The 23,172-nt window shown below is 37.1% G+C and overlaps 1 protein-coding gene and 1 long non-coding RNA gene across 7 annotated transcripts in view; one reads left to right on the top strand and one right to left on the bottom strand.

Annotated features, from left to right (window-relative positions):
• The window catches only part of SPIRE1 (spire type actin nucleation factor 1), an 81,678-nt gene extending 62,181 nt beyond the window's left edge, over nucleotides 1-19,497 (top strand). For 2 of the 6 annotated variants that reach the window (XM_083746782.1, XM_083746781.1), the window contains 9 exons: nucleotides 743-833; nucleotides 2,209-2,351; nucleotides 3,963-4,016; nucleotides 5,376-5,549; nucleotides 11,626-11,763; nucleotides 12,753-12,823; nucleotides 13,823-13,850; nucleotides 14,276-14,412; nucleotides 15,608-19,497. In XM_083746782.1, coding sequence (XP_083602908.1) covers nucleotides 743-833; nucleotides 2,209-2,351; nucleotides 3,963-4,016; nucleotides 5,376-5,549; nucleotides 11,626-11,763; nucleotides 12,753-12,823; nucleotides 13,823-13,850; nucleotides 14,276-14,412; nucleotides 15,608-15,866 — 1,095 coding nt within the window. In that variant the 3' untranslated portion in view covers nucleotides 15,867-19,497. The remainder of the gene's footprint in view (nucleotides 1-742; nucleotides 834-2,208; nucleotides 2,352-3,962; nucleotides 4,017-5,375; nucleotides 5,550-11,625; nucleotides 11,764-12,752; nucleotides 12,824-13,822; nucleotides 13,851-14,275; nucleotides 14,413-15,607) is intronic. The other 4 variants (XM_083746784.1, XM_083746783.1, XM_083746786.1 and 1 more) reach the window with 2 other exon arrangements.
• Nucleotides 19,498-20,594: 1,097 nt separating this feature from the next.
• On the bottom strand, nucleotides 20,595-23,133 carry LOC310848156. Its single transcript, XR_014566189.1, has 2 exons — nucleotides 22,382-23,133; nucleotides 20,595-21,721 (listed from the first exon to the last, which is right to left on the bottom strand). It is a non-coding gene; the product is annotated as an uncharacterized lncRNA (long non-coding RNA).
• Nucleotides 23,134-23,172: the final 39 nt, after the last annotated feature.

Here is a 23,172-nt window from a genome sequence, read left to right as displayed (position 1 = left end):
GTGAGTTTGCTTTGGAATATGGACGTGCAAATTTCCACCATGCCATGTCATGATTTGGTGATAAAGTATTTAAACAATAGCAGCAATCAGTGAAAGGGCTTGAGTGTAATTTCTGGGCTATAGCTTATTTAACTTGAAATTCCATTTTTGAAAGAAGATGCCATAAAAGAAAAATGTAAAGCTCCTGTTACTGGCTGGGGACAGTGATTTAGTCAATGCTTATAGCCAGGAGAATACAGCTTGGATTGTATATCATGTAAATAAGACCTTAGGTTGAATTTCATGTTATAATAAATTGAAAGTAAATTACCAATACAATTTAAAGAAATAAGAAAAATGCTATATTGGGTAGAAATACCAGCTAAGTAATCATGTTATACTTTATAAGTAATATTTGTTGAGTATATACATAAGAAAATTTATGGAAACAGAGCAAAGAGGTACATGAGCAAAGCTGTTGGTGGGGGGACAACCACAAGATTTTGTAATCTGTTGTCTTCTAGCAATATTTTTATTAATGTGATCCAATGACTATATATACTAGTGTTTTTCAGTACCTTGTGTTGATAAAAACTCTGATCATGGCATATGAAAAATTTGCTAATAACTGGAAAGTAGAAATGCTAAAGCATTTCTTTTAATTGGAACTTGTTAAATAAAGTATTGTAGGTGTTGTCTGCTTATTAAAGTGGAAGCAATTGATCAACAAGAACATCTAAATGACCTATTTTCTTTCTTCTAGGAGGAGTATGTACAGAAATCACCCAGCAGCAGTAGTATTTCTCCCTCCCAAATGGAAGATACATTTCCAGAGACCATATGTGGGAAAAAGGGTAAGAATCCAACCTTTGAAAAAGTGTGCAGTACAGTAGGAACTTCTAGGAGCAGATGACTCCAGCAAGGGACACCCAATTCACTAAGTTAAAGGAAACTTACACAGCAACATGGGTCTATCTTAGACATATCTCATAAGGAGAGCAGGAAACCAGTTGTAGAAAATTCTTTTAAGTTGAATTAATTTGGTAAAATAATTTGTAAAATAAATAACAATAATTGGCAAAAAAAGGAAAGTCCTGGAGTCCAGGGAGTCTGATCTGGAACAGTCTAAAGGAAAATACAGGTGTGATACTTCAGGATCTATTAACAACCTTTGCTGTGCAGTTGGGGAGGCGACGAGATCATACTGGCCTATCTATTCTGAATGTATTCTGAATGTTCTTATGTGATGCCAATAAAGGTTACTTGATTTGACTTGACAACCTTTGCATCAACCTTTAAGTCTTGAACATCTGAAATCCTTATGGCCTCCTGTGATTCTATAGATTTGTACTGGCCATATGAGGAGTATTTGAGCAACACATTTGTGTATCACCTCTATCAAAACAGCTGTGTTGGTATATGCCCTTTCATTTATGGGGTAGCGACAAATGTGCTCTTTTGAGGTCAAAACATTAAGAGTGATGCCTGTGGAGAGGGGAGGATTATGCTTTTGTAATTCCATGGTCTTTTTTTAAAAAAGCTCTTCACACTTTCAGATGAGGTTGTGATTACTAGGGAGCAATGCCGAATATTTCTACTCATTAGTTGTAGAATCCTGCTGTAGCAAAATCCACTGGTAGTCATGTGAATCTGTAGGGATGGGGTATAATGAAGCAAGAAATCATTTTAGCCATATTAGAAAATACAGCTAACAGTCTGTACAATTGTACATATGTTAATTATTTGAAGCTGTATCTTTATAGCAACCACCGATGTAGTGAAGAAATGTTGCAATGTAGTGGTTTAGATGTGGATTGAGTAAGGGAGTTAAATCATTAGGTCAACTAACCTCCTGAATTGTTGGGGAAATAGTTTAGCCTCACTCTGGCTTGATTTCACACAAAGGTATGTGGTTTATAAAGAAACCTTAGCTCACATTTTTGTTATCTTCCCGTGAAGGTGTTAAAATAAATATAGAAGAATTTTATTAGATTTTGGCTTGGAAGCTGACTTGGAATCGTTTTTATAAATTTACCACCATAATAAATACACTGAAAATTGTGTTCAACACTTGATGCAGTTCCACTTATTAAAGCATCACCACAGTCTGAGTAGAACAATAGGATTGGGTTCCTTTGATGTCATTGGTCCTGTTCTTAAAAGAAAATGTCTGATTATTAGCAAAGTAAACTGTTACTTAGAACTAATTGATGCTAATTGAATTTATAGTGCCTCCGAAATTCTTGCCAATATCATCCACACCACAGCCAGAGAGGAGACAGCCACCTCAGAGGCGACATTCCATTGAAAAGGAAACACCAACCAATGTTCGACAGTTCCTGCCACCTACAAAGCAGAGCTCCAGATCACTTGTAAGTAGCGTGGTAGATAATTTTCGACACTGGTTGATGGGTAAAGACACAACAGCTCCACAACAATGAGAGGATAATGAAATGCTGTGTTGAAACCCAGATGTAATACTACCTTGAACTGTGTGAGAATTTGAATCAGCACTTGAGCTTCATCCACTGTAAACTGATCGGAAACTCCAGGAGAAAACTCTGAACTTTCTGATTCAAGTTTTGAATGTTGTGCTTAAGCGTTGATGACATTTTTATTTAAATACGCTGACAAAATTATTATGTTTCTAAATAACAAGAAGGTTGATATTTTCCCCTCTCTCACGTTAGTTTGATTTTAAAAGCCCAGAGCAGATGTGATCGCATGGCAATATAAGAATCCATTGAGGACAATTTTTTAATTTTTTCTTGAAAACAAAGTACAACAGATTAGCCAATTGGCTTTAATTGAAAGCAATTTTCTGACAGCACGTAAGTGTGATGGAGGAACAAAATGCCTGCTTTGGGGCTGGCACTGTGCCTTAAATAACTTGGATTTCATATGAGAGTTCCAAGTTCACTTTTTAGTCTCTTGTTCCTTGCCAGAAGGGCCCAAGAGTGTCCCTTAGAACTGAGGAAGACTGAAATAAGTTTTTGAGAGAACAGGGGGCACTTTCAAGCTCTTCAAGTAAATTTATTTGCATTGCTTAACTTGAAGAGAGCCCTTCTTATTCCTCCTTGGCTCAAGAGGCCATGATTTGGATGCCAACTCTTCAAGGTGCTGAGGTTAACTTGTATTAAATAATATACTTCACTAATGTAGAGGGCACAGTCTATTCCCCAAGAAGAAATCAAACAGTTTGTTGTCATATGATTCTAACTTGAGTACATCTTATGATGCTAGGTAAATGGAATTTCAATAACCTTAAGCTTATTTGTTAGTGCAGCATGCAGAGTACAACACAAAAAGTATTATTTTTTGAAGAGTTAGCTAAAGAGAGTAATTGTTTTACACATAAGAGAGAGTTTGTTTGAAGTATGACTGAGGGAAGTAATCAACATACAGAAAATCTGGCTTTTTTATGTGGTACAAAAATGTTTGTTTCCACTGAGGCCTATCACAGCCACATATCTACACGGGGGGGGGGGGGGATTGTTTGGGAGTATTTAATTGATTGCCGTTTCTGATTAACATTATTCTGATCCTGTACAAAATTGGAGTTTATTTTTTGTGCTTTTGAAACACTTCCCAGCTCATCCATCCTTTTATAAAATAATCTGAAAGCTTTATTGATTGTCTTCTTTAAGTATTTTTACTATTCATTTATAGGGACCTTTTATGCTCTCTTTTTTAAATAAAAAGGCACAAAAGAATCAAATTTATTGCCTTTTTACATTACTGTCAGCTGATATCAGGTACTAGCTGGGTTTCACTTTTAGAGCTCTATCTGTGGAAGAAAGATGTTCTTTGGCAGCTGTGTTTAGTTCTTGAGATCTAAGGTAAGATGGGAGCAAGAACTGTGAATATAATATCTGTTGATAAAATTACAGCAGATACGAAAAACAAAATTTAGATGGAGAACTTTACATCTACAAATATTTCTGAATAACAATCTAATATTTTATATCTTGTACTATCAAAAGGAGCACCCCCTATTTCTGTTCTTGTTTGGCCTTATGAGAATAAGAAGGCTTCTTGTAAGTATTCATCATTATTTTTTTATTTTAAAATTTTGTATTCCGCCTTACTTGTAAAACAACTAAAGGCGGCTACAACATATCATTAAAACAACAACATAGCAAAATGAAAAAGCCAAAGTAGCCAAAGCAAAAAAAACCCCACAAAATTATCAATAAAAAGTATAAATTGATAGCAATTGGCCAAATCAAAGAAAACAAAATAAAAATCCAAATTTCAGTTTAGCTCAGAATCTTATTTAGAGTGGCCTTTACCCATTTAAGTTCTTGGCTTGATGGAATTTCTTAAAAGAGAACATTTCACAGTGTGCCACAACAGAAAGCACTCTGTTCTGAGGAAATGTTTGTGTGTGATATTGAAAAGAGTGCATGGAAGTGATACATACAGAGAAGGCAGTTCCTTTAGATTTGCAGAGTGTATGTCTCTGGTGCATCTGCATCCCAGTGTTTCAACCATTAACTAATCCAGAAAATGTATAGTTTACTTAATCAAATGTCAAAGAAATTCCTTGATGGAACTGGATTTGAAGTAGTACGCACAAATGTTATAAGGTTTATTCATGCCATAGAATAGTTTTCTCCTTGGTTCATTATTTTGCTGAGAGAAAGAGAATTTGAAAGTTCATGTCCATTTAATATGCCTAACATAACATAAGAATGGCTGCAATAATTTCTGTAGTATCAGAAAGCATCACATATATTGGCAATGAAATATAGTTCTGTGTTAATACTTGTAGCCTTATGCACACTTCATACATTTTTGTAAACAAATGTGGCCCAGTCATGCTATTTTAAAAGACGATGTGAGAAAAGATAGATTATTATGGTGTTTTGTTCGTGATAAATGTATTTGTATTGTGTGATAGTGCCTCCTAGGGGTGATACCTGACATTTCATAACCATTTTTTCAATTAAAAAACTGTAGAAATTTAAGCAGCTACTTCAAATTATCATATGGCTTTAGGGATGCAATTCCATTACTGGACAGGCTCAAAATATGAAGGAAGAGACATAAGTAAGCTCAAGATGTTACCTACTTTAAATTTAATGGCAAACTTCTTCATCCCTTCCCCCAGGATTGATGAAATTTCATGGCTTATCTTCTGCTCCAATGATGGCAGTTGGTCTCCCAAGGTGAAAGAAACCCCATCATTTCCGGTGAACAGAAAATTGCCTGTTTTTTCAGCAGGATTAGAAGGGCACTCGTCCTATTTCACATACTAGCTACACTTTCATTAAACTGGCTTGCTAGTATGCTAAGGAAATTAATACTTGAGCTAGAGTTACATAATCAGAAGCACGGGTAAAATTGTTGCTTGTGTTCAGCATTCCCTTTTCTCCTTCCTGTCTGTTGTTCAGGTTCCCAGGATAACAGGTTTATTTCCAAGGATGACGCTCAAAACACTTTTCCCAGCCATACATACAGCCTCTCAGCTTAGCTCCCATCCCTTTGAAGCAGCCTTATTTGGGGTGGCAAGGACTATATATTATCTTTGTGAGAGAGCTTTTAACAACAAGTGGACACTCTCAAAGGTTTGCCTTGCACTGCTGCCTATATACTTTCTTAGCCATCTTTTTCTCCCCTCAAAAAGGGGAGAGCTTTCAAAGCTATGACAAGAATTAACAGCCTAGATTGTCACTGGATTCTGATTCAAGTTGATTTCAACATCTGTAGTCTTTTCTGTGCATGTGTAGATTCTCTAATCAATTTGCTGGGGAACAGAAATCACTTATGAAAGGACAGCAAACTAAAAATGCAACATCACAAGATTATTAGGGAAGGAATTGTCATAATCTTAAATCAGTAGAATTAAAAAAAAATAAAAATAGAAAGCAGTGGAAAGCCAGTTCAGAAGAATTAAAAAATTGTTTTAAAACCACTTATCTGAAAGCAAAGATGTCCAGTTTTGCCCAAATTCTGATATTTATACATTATTTCTCTCTTTGTGTGTGCCAACTCAGCAAGCAAATATAATCACAAAACAGTGTTTATAAATCAAGTAGCTTTAAGAAGCATATTGGATTCTGAGGATTTGTGTAAGGACATCTGAGGGAAATTTTAATATATTTGTTACAGTAACATTGAATTGCAGAATATATACAATGTAGGTTTCCTTTCTCTACCAATCTATCAATATTTACTATATTTTACCTGATTAAAGTTACTCCTTTATTAGTTTTTGATAAGTAGCAATATAAGAGCGCAAGATATATATGGGACACTTTCAGTCCAGTCGAATGAGCCATTTCCACCATGAAAGCAGTGCTATTAGCTTCAAGGCTCCATCCTACTAGTAAAACCCCAAAGCTAGTTAAATTGTTTCTGGTGCAGGAAGAACTATAAACAGAATTGCATCAGCAAGTACCCTGACCTTCTGTCTCAGCCAAGTGGAAGCGAGACTAGCAGCAGCCTGTGGGTTCACTCATATTAGTGGCTTGAAACACAGCAAGTTCATTTTTCTCTGCTGTGTTTCAAGTCTTATTTGCACAGAGTTTTCCACATTAGTGAGGGGCCAGGGATGTCTTCAACTGATGCACATGGCATTTTTGCCATGCAACCCCCCTGGAACCCTTGTTCCTGAAGCTGTCATCCACACCTGAACAACCACTGTTAGGCTATGTTCACGTTCCTGCCTACTCAGCATCCAGTTTTCTAATCAGATTGAATCTGGTTTGAGGAGGGAAAAGCCTCATGAAACCTCAGCAATACTTGTCAAGAAACCACAGGATTGGTAAGGATTGTGGCTAACAACATGTGAATGTGATTTCAAAAATTAGCAGTGTGGGCGCACTGGATGCAGAGTAAGGGGTAGTATGAACACACCCCAGATTAGAATATAGAGTGGAACTGAATGGATTTCCCTCACTTTGGATTCTGAGATACTTCTAGCAACAGCTCCATGAGGCTGGGTTATGAGCTACCCACCCCTAAAAAAATCCCTGATCATAAAAGGTGCTTCCAGATGGGTGTTTATTAGGAGACTGCAAGTTTTTTCTGCAGTGATCACACAGTGTCATTAGCATCAAAACACCAGCCTTTGTTTTTTGCCATGTAATTAGACCCTTTCCACAGAAAATGCAATAAATTAATTTTTAAAAAACACCCATTGCCAGTGAAGCCATATGTGAAATCTGAATGACTCATTTACAACGCTGAGCCCAGTTAGAAGCACTCTTAAACTATTCCATACTGAAACTGTTTGTCATGTTCAATAAAAAAATGGATTCAGTACATATTTAGAAACGAAAGTTAAACTTTCATAAAAACAACAGTACTATAGATATTTAATTATTTGTGGGGAAGTTGCTAGGCACAAACCAGAGAAATTTCTCCTTAGGAAAAATGAAAAGGCATAACAATGCTCAGTGCGTCTCCCATGCATTTTAATGAGGATTGCGGAAAAGGCATTACAAGTATATTTTAGCAACTATTTTAAATACATGGTGATGAATCACAGTCACGTTTTACAGCCTGTTGGGTACAATTAACATAAGATGGAAATTAAATTGCTTGGATCTAAATAGATCTTTTGTCCATCATTCCCTGCCCCACCCCCATATCTGACCTCCCAAGTCCTATCATGATTTTGAAGCTCCTTTCAGTTTCAAAAACAGTTTGCCATACAAAAAGGGGGGGGGGACTGTTGGGGCGGGGACACAAGTCCAGTAGAGTTTTTGAGATCATGGGAGTAATTCCCTTGTTGTTTGGATCCTGGCCAATATTATTAGAGACACGCAGAGTGATACAGTCAAGACATACTGAGACTCACATGATGAAAAACCTCCTTCAAGCACTAAAGACTTTGTGGTCCTTTTCAGATAAACATCAGAATTTACATAACTGACCTTCTGGTTCCCAGGTTCTGGGAATGCAGGCAGACATGCTTGTCATTTTGAACTCATGATTGCTTGTGCTTCTGCTATATCAAGTTTATTCAATATTAACATGTGTTCAAATCCAGCAAATAGTGGATTTTCATTATTTTCATTTTAAAAATCTTAAAAATAAAAAGATATTAGACAATGTTGTACACTCATTTACATGTACTCATGATAGTGGAATGGATTTTGTATGGAACTGGAAACGCCAAATGCCTCTTTCAATAAACTTCAATTGGACTGCTCAATGACTTGCTTTCATTAAAAGGATATTAGCTGATACGTAATCTCATTACAACATCTCAAAATATATTCCCATAAGAACTCAGTATCTCTATCATTTGTTTTAATGTTGCATTGCAGTTTGGTTGTCCTTGTTTTAACTTCTTGAAAATACAAAAAAAGCATTTAGACCAAAATTATTATTTTTTTGCTCATATCTGTAGTTGTACATAGATTATTTTTTTAATGGAAAAATATTTTCTTTATCTTCTGTAGTGGAGAACAATAGAGCATATTAAAGAAAAAATCCTTAAGAAACATAGCATAGTTCACATTTTCACTTATTAGTTGTACAAATAAAGCTATTACAGAACTCCAGTGTAGCTGGTAGTAATGGGTCCTAAGTGCTATTTTAATTGGTTGCAGTCAGTAAAGATAGCTAAGGGAAGAATTTAAGCAAATACTATTAGAACTGAAATCTTTTAAAAGGCTATGCCATGTATTACAAAGCAGAAAAGGTTGAGGTTGTGGTCTATACTGGCGTTCTAGTGAGTGTGTCTGTATGGTGCACACATTTCCAAACTTGAATTTTTCTCTCTCATTCTCTGAAATGGTATGTGTATCACTTTGGTGTAATCCTAAGCATACTTAAATAGAAGAAATTTTAGCACAATAAATAGTGTTGTCCTAATAGTAGTAAACTAGGAGACTTGGACAAAAGTCTACTTAACCCTGACACTCACTGGCTATCCTTGGACTGGGCACATGCTCTCAGCCTAAGCTGCCTTGTGATGAGGGGGTGGCAGAGATAAATATAATAATGATGTAGTATACAAATTCTCATTGAATATGGTGGACTAGCTTTCAAAAGCCATCCAGCTCAGAGTAATGGTTCAGTTCTGCATGTCCAATTAGATTTTGGCTTTGTGTTCCTCATCCCAATGCGGCATCATGGACTTCTCTTGAAACATTGGGGTATAGTCAGTATATTGATATGGTGTTAGTCTGCTGTTAAAAGGAGGGAAATAGATATGCTCAGAAGAAATGTTCTTGGGGGTAGGGGACATAACTACTGCATGGAGGTCAACCACAGGTGGGAGGGGATTTAGTACCGCCACGCATGCATCCCTTTTGCATTAAAAACTGAACCACTTTCCTCTACTTGATATTTTATGAATTGTATACAGTTGTGCCTCTCTGCTGATGAAAGGTGGGGAGGTGGTTTTGGCAAATTCTCCCTTTCTCCTGCTGGTCCATACACTCATCTGCCAAAAGGTCTCCAAACCCTCTTGATCAGATTTGGAGGGGGCTGCAGATTGCCCACTGTTCAGCTAATGAAGCCTTTGCTGGATCAAAGTGCCTTCTGTCACTTCTGTCAGCAGGGAGACACAACTGGATACACTATAGATTTCAGTCCTGAAAGGTTCAGTCAAGGCAATTTACAACATTGATACCACTTAGACAATGTTATGAAAGCCAAGAGTCTTAAAACAAGTTAACAGAACAAATCCACAGGCAGGAATGAATTAAAAACTAATCAAAAGCCTTCCAAAATAAAGTAAATCTTAACCACCCACCTAACAATCATCGCTGAATAGGCTAATCAAATCTTTTTGGGAAGAGGCAGCTGCACAATCCGGTACCCCAACTGAAAAGCCCTGTCACAATTGCAACAAAATGTGTCTCTCCTGGTGTTGGAACATGAAGCAAGGCCTTGGGTCATCCTCTATCACTATTTATTTTGATAGATTCCCTGCCAATCAGATACAATGGCTTTGATCCAGAGTTCTGAAGAACAGAACTCCACTCACTTGAAGAAATGGAAATAAGTATTTTTTGTTTATTCTCCCTTAGCCCTACATCCCTCCTGGGGGCCTGAAGGCCTCAAAGGCAGTGTGGTAAGGGATTGGAAGGGGAAACAGGCAAAAGCCACCTATTCTTATTTGCTCTTTTTGGATTGCAATCCATTCTGTGAATAGGAGGAGTCTTTCTATTCGTTGAAAGCAACTCAAGATCCAACCCAAGACCTTATAATAAAATATTAAAAGCCTTAAATAACTAATGCATTTAAAAACTAGAAACAAAAACTCTTTAAAAACAGTATCCAAAATAAAACAGATCAATAAAAGGGTGTGTGTTTTTTAATTTAAAAAGCTTGGGAAATAAAAGGTCTTTACCTAGCATTGGAAACACATTAGAAAGCATAATTGTTTTCTGAAATGTGTTGGTTATGAAACACATTTGACTTTGCTTTGAAGCAAAGTATCCTTCAAAGCAAGCTGTATTAAATTTTGGCTCTTCAGAAAAATGGCATCTTCAACAATACCAAGAAAGTAATGATTACAAAGGCAAATTTCACTCAGTTTATAGACCTTTGTGGGCACCTTAAGCAAGACGAAGTTTCTGTGTGTATTCCATTTCTAGATTGGTAAGACTGCAGTTTTTAATATATATATATGGTGGCTCCTAAATGCACATTTTTATCTGGTACACATCATAATTGATTTTTTTTCTTCCGAAAAGACAGAAAATCTTTAGACTGTAAAATTAAATAACTTGCAGCTGATCTTAATTGCATATTTGGTTTGCAAATTGGATTTCCAAATGTGCAGTATTATGCTTCTATGCTTATGGAAATTTCCTGCCATTGTTTCTGACAGCTGATAATGTTGGAGTTGGATCTAGGCTAAAGTCCTAGCTCCACACCATAGACGACTGGTGGCCCTTGTACAAACCAGTAGGGTCAACATGCCATGTTGCAAGACTTACTGTGCCCTGTTAGAAAGCACAACATAGTGGGATGTGCAAATAATTTCTGTCTTTTAGCTAGATTTATTTAATCAATTACAAATAATTGGGAATTGGTGTTTTATCCTGTGGTACCATCAGTGCTGAATGTGTATTCAGCTTAGCATCAATTTGCTAGGGAGTTTTAGTGTCAGAAAGCAATACTATATTTGCGTCACAAATATCACTGTATGTAACTGTAAGAAGTTTAAACTGATTGTGTAACATTATACGGGAACAATATAACCTGTGTGTAATGTTAACTGTACTGGATATTTAGAATACTATGTTACCTACATATGATACCACAGAATAAAGTTTTCTTTGGGATTGGACTACTAACCATTTCTCGGTCTGTTCTAGGCATCACAGAGTGTCAGACATTTCAGTGAAAATATGCACCTGTGTTTTCAGTGGCAGGCAACATTATTTTGCATTTTTCTGCATCAGAACACACATCTATAATGTGAGGTTCATGATACAGTGATTGGCTTAATAAATGACAATATGTTTTTAGTGAGCATTAGACCCCTTTGGTTGCAAATTCCAAACTCTTAGCCTTCTGGAAACATGTGATGCCTCTGGACCAGATATACACTTCTGGTTTGGGTGGTGAAATCTTTTCTCTCCTCAAATTACTAACCAGGTGACTGGCTCTCTAGGCTGCTGGCTATGAAATTCTGTGAGATACATATTTAAAATAGAACCTTTTGGCTTTCAGGAGGAATTTTGTTACCCAGTGGAATGCCTGGCTCTTACAGTGGAAGAAGTAATGCACATCCGTCAAGTGCTAGTGAAGGCCGAGCTAGAGAAGTACCAGCAGTATAAAGATGTCTATACTGCCCTCAAGAAAGGAAAGGTAAGGATGCTTATGCTGATTTTCCCAGAGAACTGGGAGTGAATGATGAAGAAGAAATTCAGCTAAATGTTATTAGAGCTCCTGAAATTAACAAATTAAGGCCTGCATCCAATGTCATGTTAAGTAATCTTCCCCCACCCTCAGCTCAAGGATTTATTCTTTTGCAATAGGATTTTCTCACCTTTTCCCCTTGCACATCCCCTAAATATGTTATGGGTTTTCCCCCAACCCTCCAAAGCAGATTTGGGAAGGAAGGAAAGTCCCATTACATAAGTGTATGTTTTTGAGCTAACAGTACACTTACTTAGTGCTATATTGGATAAAGTCAAGAATAGTACCATAAAACCATACATTTCTTTGAGTTGTTGAGTTGCATGTAATTCTAGTCATTTGAGAATGGTGGAAATGCTTCAGTCAGTTCTTACTGAACTCTTTGGAACTTCTTTCTGAGTAAGAATGCTTTTAGGATTGTGTTGTCAGAGTACTGATTGAGTGCTTTCTTCTAGATTAAGTAAAGGACTATGAAAACATTTCACAAATTTAATTGCACTGATTTAATCTATAAGGTGGCTGGTTAACTTTACACTTTGGATGTATTGGGCTGCAAACTTCTTCTCCTCCTTGCCTGACACCCAGATCTGTTCCAGAATCTTTCCCAACTCTCTAAAGCACATTTTGAGGTTGAACAGCTGGTTGCAAGGGAGATAAAAAGTGGAGGGAGTTGTGCTGCTCTTCATAAACTCCATAAGTCCTGTGCAAGGGCTTCTGCTTGTGCAGTTGGGTTTCCCCCACTGCATGCTCCCGGAAATTGACTCTGCAGGGTCAGGGATTGTTCCATTTGCCAAGCTGATATACTTGTGCAGACAGAACATTCGTAATAGTGTGACATCAATTTCTACCCTTGATCTTTACTGATATTTTTTAGATGTTAGTAAATTGATTTTCTAGAAAGACCTACTAATGCTATGGGCTCTTCTCAATTTATATAGCTCTGTTTTTGTTGCCGAACAAGGAGGTTTTCTTTCTTCACCTGGTCCTATACCTGTCAGTTTTGTAAAAGGTAAGCCTTTGGTTTTCATAGTAACCAATAACTAGTGAAGGCACTGGAGCAGAATTTTGTTTGTTTTATTTTTAACTTTTTGTGTTACATTTAGTATGTAATTGAAGGAAAAAAGGTGATATTTGTACTGTATTTAGGAGTAAAGGAGAATTTGAACAGGAAGTTTTTGTGTTTTTGTAGATAATGTTTAGGGATGATTATCAAATGCTCATTACGGGATAGGACATAAGACAGAATAAAAGCACTTTCAGATTTAGTGTTAATATTTAAAGTTGGTAGAATGACATAAAAAGAACAAGTTGCCAAAGAAGGGAGAAGATGCTGCAACAACGTATCTCAAATGCCATGGTTGTGCAAGTTTCTCAGAATCAATATCTTAAGAGCAGGAAATGGATGAATGATATTTAGTCCCCTTGGTCTGCACATACATGCTCACTAATACAAACTGCTTGCATGAAAGTATAAGAAAACATTGCCACTCAAGTTTAATGTTCCTGCGAGTTTCCCGTAAGAGTCATTTAAAATTTGCCATCTAATCTTATAGGATGTGATTAAATAAAAAGAGTGCTGATGTCAAGTCTTGGGTTTTTCACACATTCCATTCCTAATTTCCTGATAATGGTTAAGATCTATAGGACTGCCTATGGAAACATGCCAATCGCAGCTTGTGAGGTCCCTAAACTTCTCATCTAAGCTATAGTATGCCCTAACATTAGGCAACACTTTTGTAGCTCAGGACTGCAGTTGAAACATGAAGATGGGCAAGACCCAGGCCATGCGCTCAAGATTCTTTGGATGACAATGTTTTTATTTTTTGCCTCCTCCTGAGTTCTGGTATTTAAGCCAAAGCCAGTGAAATTCAAAAATAGTTCATAGCTCGTAAAACATTTTTACTAGGAAAGAACAATACAACTTTTGAAGAGATGTGTCCAGTGCTGTCCTGCAAAAGTATTACTACATTTAACTGAGTAAGTCACATATTTTCTTTTTCTTTTATAGGCCTGTATGCTCACAGTGTTGCAAGAAGGTAAGTTCAGAAACCTCTAAATCCTTTATCTTCTTAATATCTGTGGTGTGATTCATCAGGAACAGCTGCTTTACTATCTTCATCCAAAACTACAAAGTACAACAGGAAAAAAATTCAGCAGAACCCCCCAAAAAATCAGTTTACCTCATCCCCTGCTTTGTATATACTTGCCATATATACACAGTAGTGTTCATGCACTCGTATTTCTTTTCTTACAACATTTGCAATATATGTATTTGCAACATTTTTTAAAATGGGACTCCTGTAGAAGTCTGCAGGGAATGTATTGCTTTGTATCTCTATAGTTCAAAAATTCTAAGTCATTGCCACTGGGAATATGCTTGCGAAAGTTGTACAAGCCCACATAATGGCACTGTCTCTAGATAGCTCAATCTATAATTGTTATTCTCTTTCCTTTGTAACAGATGCGCCTGCCATCAAAGCCATATTCTACACTTCCCATCTTTTCTCTGGGACCTTCGGCTTTACAGAAAGGAGAGAGTTTTATGAGGCCAGATAAACCTTCCACTAGCCATCACCGGTCCCTTAGGGGTATGCCAAGGTAAGTGATACTTCTGATTAAGATTAGACTGCTTATCTACTACCAGCTACTTTCATGGACTATATTCCATAGTTCATTTTATTTGTGGGCAGTGAATTGTTACATATATTTATTTCTAAGATGCTCTTGCAGATGCTTACTATTATTCTCTCTTTCTTAAAAAAAAATACAGTTAAATGGGGGGAGCTGTCAAAATTTAAATAAAACACTGCAGAATTAGGTGACATTTGCAAAATTAAACACAAAATTGTATTCTATTTCAAAAGAAAATAACCAAAGTTAAAAGTGGGAAAATAGGCAAGAATCTATATAAAATGGATTAAATAGTAATTTAACCATCCTTGCCAAACCTGACTTCAAATCAGTATAAAACAACAATATATTTTGCTCAACCATAGAGCTTTGTTTGAGTCCATAAATGGCTGCCAATTTGTGGCAAATTTATCTTATCTTTGGCTTTTCTCTTTAAATCTGACATAATGCATTAACCTGGCTGTTCATTAACAGTTGATGTGGTTGATAATAATAATAATAATAATAATAATAATAATAATAATAATAATAATAAATTATTATTTATACCCCGCCCATCTGGCTGAGTTTCCCCAGCCCCTCTGGGTGGCTCCCATTCAAGTATTAAAAACAATACAGCGTTAAATATTAAAAACTTCCCTGAACAGGGCTGCCTTCAGATGTCTTTTAAAGATATGATAGCTACTTATTTCCTTCACATCTGAAGGGAGGGTGTTCCAAAGAGTGGGCGCCACTACCGAGAAGGCCCTCTGTCTGGTTCCCTGTAACCTTGCAATGAGGGAACCACCAGAAGGCCCTCGGCACTGGATCTCAGTGTCCGGGCTGAACGATGGGGGTGGAGACGCTCCTTCAGGTATACAGGACCGAGGCCGTTTAGGGTTTTAAAGGTCAGCACCAACACTTTGAATTGTGCTCGGAAATGTACTGGGAGCCAATGCAGATCTCTCAGAACCAGTGTTATGTGGTCCCGGTCGCCACTCCCAGTCATAATAATCATATCTGGCCACAAGAAACACCTCTCTCCCCTGACACAGTATGTTAGGAAGCAAAAAGACATGTGAGAGACAGATTTGTTATTTTAGAGTGCACAGAGTTCACCTCTCTAGTACAATTGGAAAACTAAATAACCCTAATAAGAATAGAATTGTTGCTTTGTTTTCAGGTTATCCTCAAAGTCCAAGTCTGTAGATAAATCAGATGAAGAAGCACTGTTTCCAAAAGAGCTAATGGAGGACTGGAGCACCATGGAAGTATGTGTGGACTGCAAAAAGTTCATTTCGGAAATCATCAATTCAAGCCGCCGCAGCCTCTCCCTGGCTAACAAGCGAGCCAGATTAAAAAGGAAAACCCAGTCATTCTACATGTCCTCCCCAGGCACCTCGGAGTATTGCCCTTCTGAGAGGACTATCAATGAGATCTGAGCTGTGTGCCTTTCTCTTTGCTTTGTATTCATGAAGTCTTGAGAGAACTCGGTGAAACCAGAATGTCTTTTTTCCGTTGTTCTACCTGACAGCTTACATTTGCATTAGATCACTGGTTTTGCCACTCCATAATTTATACACAGAGAGAAAGTAAGAAATTGGGCTATGCAGCAGGTCAGTAGATAAAACTGTTTGCACAGGAAGAAAATGTCCATTTGAAATTGTTGCCTTTTTGTATGTGGCACAGTGTACAAAGAGCGCCTTTACTTGCATTATTTTTTCTAGTGTTCATTCCTTCGATCATTTTCAAGAAGAGTCAAAATATAGTTACGGAACTACACAATGGTGTTAGCACAGTTGTAATTATCGAACTATGCTGGCATTTACTACCAACTAACATTTACATTTCAGTCTTTGTACAAGCCCATGCTTGTACAGAAAATTGACGGGGGCCATGGCTCTTAATGCCTTATGGTATAGCACAAAGCTTTAAAGGATGTGCTCAGCATGGTCGATCAATCCAAACTAGATAGTTCATACTGTCTGGGTTCTAGAATAAAATATTGAATAAGCTAAGAAGCCTGGATTGGGTAACTATTTCCTGCAGCTGCTACTTGTTCCAGTATAATGATAAGTGTGTTATGTCTAAAGTAATAGCAGTTTCTTCCCTATCTTGAATGTATTCTGAATGTTAGTTGCAGTAGTTGTTAGTTGTAGCTTTTAGACATAAGCAAAATACTCTCTATGGAGGGGATGCAAGATAAGTGCAACTTTTTAATATTAATGAGTTTTTTGTAAAATTAAGAACATTCTCTGGGTGACAATCCTGAGAAAATAGATCATATGTATATTTGTATTATAGTAGAACACCTAAGTACTGCTATAATTAAGGGTCTGGAAGCATATCCATTATAAGCCCCATTTTTATAGGGGTTTGTATCTTGGCTGTAAAGAAATTTTATACCCTGCAAAAATTTGAGGCAGGAGTGTCTCAGATTGAGAGGTAGTTTTTTTTTAAGGTTTGGAGAAACACTGTCTAGCTGTTTTGAAGTTCCAGGAATATTACCAAACATTACATTTTTGCACTCTTTTATATTCTGATTTTTAAATGTAAACAAACTGGGGCTTAGTGTCGAGTGTGCAGCTAGGTTGTTTTTATATTTATAACAGCACAGTTATAAATATTTGCAAATCATCCAGTGGACAGGAACAATAATCCTTTCACGTTTTTAATGGCTAGGTCCATATTTAATATCAGCATTCAGTATATGATAGGAAGGATTCAAATATTTGAATTTTCATTTTCACATTTTAGCTTGATGAGATACATCTCAGTTCACTTCCAAAATAAGCAGAATCTGCTTTAATGCAACCTCTATCCTGACATTTTTTTAATGAAAATATGCTGAGAAATGAATCTTATCTTCCAAGAAAACCAAAACATTAGAGGCCAAGAAATAGAGCTACTATGTAAAGACTAAAAGCCTGATATTGCTGCTCTAATATCTGAAATTTAACTAATTGCACAAGCACCAATGTTTGGGGTCTTAGGATGCAATGGGGTCTCTGGTCCAATTATTCTTAAGCAACTCAGCCAAGACAGTGGGACTACTCTATTTTCATTGGTAAACAAATGTAGGTCGTGTCTACACTACAGACAAAACTGGCACTGTTGGCACAATTGAGGAATTCTCACTGGCAAAATAAAACACTCCTACAGGGAAAGCCACAAGAGTTCCAGCAATGGACATAACCCATGGTCAATAACAGCAGAAGTTAAATTTCACTTTGTTAATTGACATGATAAAATTGCATTGTGATGACATCAGACCAAGAAGTATTGTTAGACTATAGTCTTTTTTCCATTAATCAGCTTGGAAAAAATGTACTGAGAGCACCTGTTCCTTTTATATTTTGCTACAGTTTATTAATAAATGCCACAAATTTTATGGAAGCAAAGGGGTCACCTCACAGCTCACAAAGGCATCAGCAATGGCTCCCAGTAAGGTGAGGCATCAGCTAGGAGATTCTCACCATTCCAGGTTTTCTATGTCATCTCTTCTCCTTCCATGCAGCTAACCCGCTCTATTTCCTCAATCTGGGGTCTTTATCAAGAACCGGTTGTCTAGCCACTTTTCTAGAGAAATAAGGTGTATTCTGATATGTGCCTGGACACACAAATGCATCTATGGATGGAAAGCCTACTCCCAACAACCCCATCTATATCAGCTCACACACTCAGTCTCCAGCCTTCCCCAGGTTGAGCAGAGTACCCAATCATGCATGATGTTCTACTCACATTTAAGGGAATGCAAGTACTATGCCCTTATAGACCTATCCTGCTCAACGTGGAGAAGTTTTGGAACAAATGTGTGGGGCAGGGCTTGCATGTGCCATCTCCTGCCTACAGATACAGAGTTCACGTGTTCAGACAAATGCCTGAATTCTCTTTGTGAAATGTGGCTGGGACTCATGTCGTCGCCTCGTTCTATTAAATATTCTTTAGATTTTCTAGGCTCTTTATTAGTATTGCACAAATGAACTTTGGTGCTCCTATGGGTCCAGTCAAATTACAGGGAGCGAAGTGGGGATCTTTCTGGTAGAGGGCCCCTCAAATTCTAAGGTGAGGGGTTTGAGGTTGAAGTGCTGACAGTGTGAGTCACCTTGAATGCCAGCGATATAAGCGGAGGCCGCTTACTTGTCTCAATAATTTTATCCCTGCACACAGACAACACAATTCCTTCTTTCTTTCCCTTTGACAATGCACTTACAGCCACATGCAGTATTCGATCTTAATAGAAACTGCCACTAGCAAGCTCAATATTTTTCAGTCACCACTTTCCAAGTGCCCTTTGCCTTTCTCATTTCCTCTTTGACTCCTTCTGTCAGGATGAAGGAAATATGCCGGCCTTTAATTTGGGGGAGGAAGTTCCACAAAGTTGTTGTTTGAAGCCTGAGGAGAAATTTGGTTCCTTGAGTGTTGTGTTATGTGACATAACATTCTTGTCACCTTGCCATTAATATTCCAACTGTGGTCCAAGTAATAAGGATATTCACTCTGTTTCTCCATATCACAGGAAGCTGCCTGCAACGTGAAGCTTTTTGGTGCCCTACTGTTTCAACATAGTCATATCAACTTGTAAATATGTGTAAAATATATTAACTTTGGAGAACCACCACTCTTTGTAGTGAGAATCAACCTTCTCATGAAGAGTGAAGAGGAAATTTAAAATAAGCTAAATGAGCCAACTTCTGTGTTATCAGAAATCATACCAATGTTTAAATGAGTTTTAAAGAGGAGAAAGGCTATCTAGAACAGCAAACTTGGCACCATAAGAACTTTAAAGCATTTATTTTTCTAATTACTAATAAATCTAGGACGTACCCCAAGTGTATTGTAGAAAACCTGCATCCAGTAAAATGATTGTGTGTTTTGTACATGAAAATATTTTGTGGGAAATTCCAAGCTAGCTCCGCTCTGCAGAAGGTGGCGACAAGCCTTTGCAATGCCTTGGTGTGCAGACAGAACTTTTATGCATCCCTGGTGACAATGTTACTCTATTATTATTTTGGTTGAAATCCTTTATTTAAATATGAAATATGAGGAAAATAAAAACACCTTTCTGTCATAGCTTTTGTCTGTGTTAATAATTTGTTATAACTCTGTACAATATTTGAAATGAATATTTTAGTACTTGCTTGGGCTGCATGAAAGGAAGAAAATCTATCAGATGTATCTGAAGAACAGCAATAAAGCAATTTTGATGGGCTATTTTTTTTAAGCATTTAATTGGCACAAGATTCACAAACCGAAGTTTAAAAAACTTTCCCAAAAACATTTCTGTACCTCAAGCTGCTTTTCTAATTACATGTCATTTGTGCTGAATCCTTAGTCTCTGCAACTACTACATTTACATTAATTGTGTAAATTCTGTCAGAAAATAAATTAATTTGGCCTTTCTACCAAAGGAATCATATTCAATAACAAATTAATTCAAACTTATCACCCCTCTTCCCCAACCCCTTCTGTTCTGCCTATCCCTATTAATAAAAAGTTCTGTGATTACTGCACGCGAAGCGAGTCAAACGAGGTTCCCTTTTAATAACGCATGGTTTCACATTTTCATTTGTGAAATACTGACACACCAAGCAGGTATTCGGCAAGCGATGGCATCATGTGTGGGTACTTGTTAGCACAATTTTGGAATTCTAACAGCACAAGTATTTTAATTGTAGACCATCTTTCCCTCCCTCACCTCCGCAATTTCCACAACTCTTTCTCTGCCTTGAAGAGTAAGAACAAGTGCTCTCCCCCCTCCCCTCACCAGTTAAAAGATTGCAGTTGCACTGGAAACCAAATGCAAGATTTTTAGAATATCATGCAACTTATTGACTGTGTCCGTTGCTGTGGAAAAGCAGAAGCTACTGTGGCTTATAGAATAAGAATTTTTAAATACTCTAGATGCAAACTGCACAGCACAATCTTCTGCATATTCACATGGTGCATCCTACTGTGTTTATTCTCTCATGCTTACGATTGCACTCTTCATCTTTTGTTTATGAGATAATCAAGAATACTGTTGCATATTATTTATGCATTCAGGATTACTTCCCAAAAATAACTTTAGTTCACGTTCAAATACTTGGTGGTTGGTTTGTTTTGTTTTGTTTTAGTAATTTGAAGGTTACATGATGTTAGCAAATTCAAACGACATTCTGTCATTTGCAATATATATGTAACACTGCTCCAAATTACCTGGTATTTGTATTGCGTATTTTTTGAAGAAATTTTTATCTGTGACACCAATTTGACTCCTGAAGGATTGAATTTGCATATTGTTTCATACATGGTGGATGTTTTCCCCCCAAGATGGCATTGACCACACTTGGACCCAAAGGACCATGTAACTAATTTTACATTGCTGGTATGTATGTATGTATGTATGTATGTATGTATGTATTTGGTTGGTTGGTTGGTTGGTTGGTTGGTTGGTTGGGGGGGGTTGATCACCTGATTTATAGTACCCATTTAAAAAGTGTATCTTGGCTTAAGCTAACACAAAGTGATATTCTGGAATGAGCATGATGTAATGCCATGCTAAGGAAAATTCTAAGCAGGGGGAAAATACCCATTATAATGTGTTACAACTTGCATGCAAATCTAGCCATCACTTGGGCAGGAGGTGAGGTCCTCCACACCACCGATTCTAAAAGCACCAGCTTAAGTACTTTTCAGTTTTTAGAATACAATTGATCGGTAGGTCTTACAAAATTGGATATAAAATTTATCATGCAGACAAAAGTAGCTTGTAATTAATATTGCCACAATCTGATGTGTGCCAAAGAAGAACATACCTGGCAGTTTAGTTTACTGTTTTTAAATGACATCTTTCTGAATTATAATATAGGGAACCCATTTATCTTTTTGCTATTAAAAAGACTAAATAAATAAATATTGTTCAAAAGCCACTAAGAGTATAATGACTATACAAGCACCCTTGTGGAATTCCAGCTAGATTTGCACTTACAAAGACTTTAAATGCTGAATGCTTCGTGGTAGAAAGGCTCTGTAGCAATAAGTTGCTACAGCTGACAGAATTTAGTATTGCAGTATTCCTGTGCTATGACTTTTCCCCTATTGGTTGGATTTCTGTTTCTAAACTAGTATCAGAGATCATCATTCTATACTAAGAGACACGGAATTAATGGAAAACGCGCATGTAGAGATCTGCACTTGCTAACAAAGTGTGTCCATAGAAGGGTACATATTAAAGATATGTGAAGTATCTCTGCTAAAGTAACATCAAATGTCTTGACAGGCTTTTTTTAGACAGCACTATCCATTAATGGAGCACCTACAGAACAAAGTTTATACAATAAAGTTGGTGGTGGCTGCTATAATCGGTACTTTGAAATTTATTTAAAACTGCTGGTTTAAAAATCTAAGCAGCAGACAAAAAGAAACCACAGACAACAAAAACGTAAGTAGTATAAAGAGATAAACATAAAAACATACTACCTCAACAATTAGTGTTTGGTTGGTTGTTGTTTTTACTGATCCTGCACTGCAAGTGTGAAAACAGTAGTTAAACCTAGATCTCCTTCCGTGTTAAGGACCAATTGCCCCAGGGAAGGAAGCGGAATGCTGCTTTCAATTCCCACGCCTGTCTTCAGCTATGTTGCCAACTCCTAGTTAGCTGGCTTTAGAAAGCAAGCAGAGAACTAAGGCTAGAGCTCTGCACCTGTAAGCAGGGGTGGCAAAAGAAGCTCTATGTGGCCTCTAAATCAACAAGCAACACATGCTCATTTTTGTGGTGTGTATGCAGGTGAATTAATTTACAAACATCATGTGAATGGATATTGTTATTAATGAATTAAATTAGTCAGTCACTATCTTGCCCAAGGCAACCCAAAGCAACTTACAAGCTACCCACCAACCATAGGGAGATGCATGTTCAAATTCCTTCTCCGTCATAATGTGTGACCCTGGGTTCACCACTCTTAAAAAGTCTTACCTGCTTATAGGGCTGTCATCAGGATAAATTTAAGCCACCCAGCCCTGCCAGCTTGAGCTCCTTGAGAGAAGAGTGGGAGTAAAGATAGTGAAAGGTAAAACTAAGCTGAAATATATTTGGCAGGAGAAATAACTCACAGATTCGTCTCTAAAAAACATGTTCATCTTAGTGCTTCGTTTAATAACTAAATTCTATCAGCATACTAGGCTAAGAAAACTCAATATCCTTTAAATCCCATTTTATAACTTCCTTTAGGCATAAGTTTCAAATCTCAGCAGTGTAACCTTATATATTAGAAAGCAAAATTCTCAGTCAAATTTGCATCCCTCAAAATCCTCTTAATTATGTATAGTTGCAGGGTTGAGGAACAGCATACCTTTACGAAAAACAACTGGAAGCACAAGATAAAGTTAGTTCTTCAATTCCTCCTATGTGATGTCACTGTGCATGTTTTTGTATGGCTTCTGATGCACCAGGGTAGCCATTTGTAAATGAAAAAGGCAATAGAATTCTTCTGCTTGTTTTCCTGTTATGTAATACTGATATGCAGTTTATGCATTACAAATTAAAAAAAAAACCTATTCTAAAAGTTGTATTGATGTCTTCATTGCTTCATCAGATCAATACGTTTTCTAATATTGCAGAGAGTAAGTTGTGTGTACCACTGCATACTTTTCTGCTACAGGTAGGTAATCGTGTTGGTCTGCCGTAGTCGAAACAAAATAAAACAAATCCTTCCAGTAGCACCTTAGAGACCAGAGACTCTCCTCCTTGCAAGAGAGGGGAGTGGT

This window comes from Podarcis gaigeae (genome assembly GCF_964106915.1).
Source record: "Podarcis gaigeae genome assembly, chromosome: 7".
In the NCBI taxonomy this organism is placed as follows: Eukaryota; Metazoa; Chordata; class Lepidosauria; order Squamata; family Lacertidae; genus Podarcis; species Podarcis gaigeae.
Note: the sequence above shows the minus strand (reverse complement) of the source record. Positions and strands in the feature narration are given on the sequence as shown.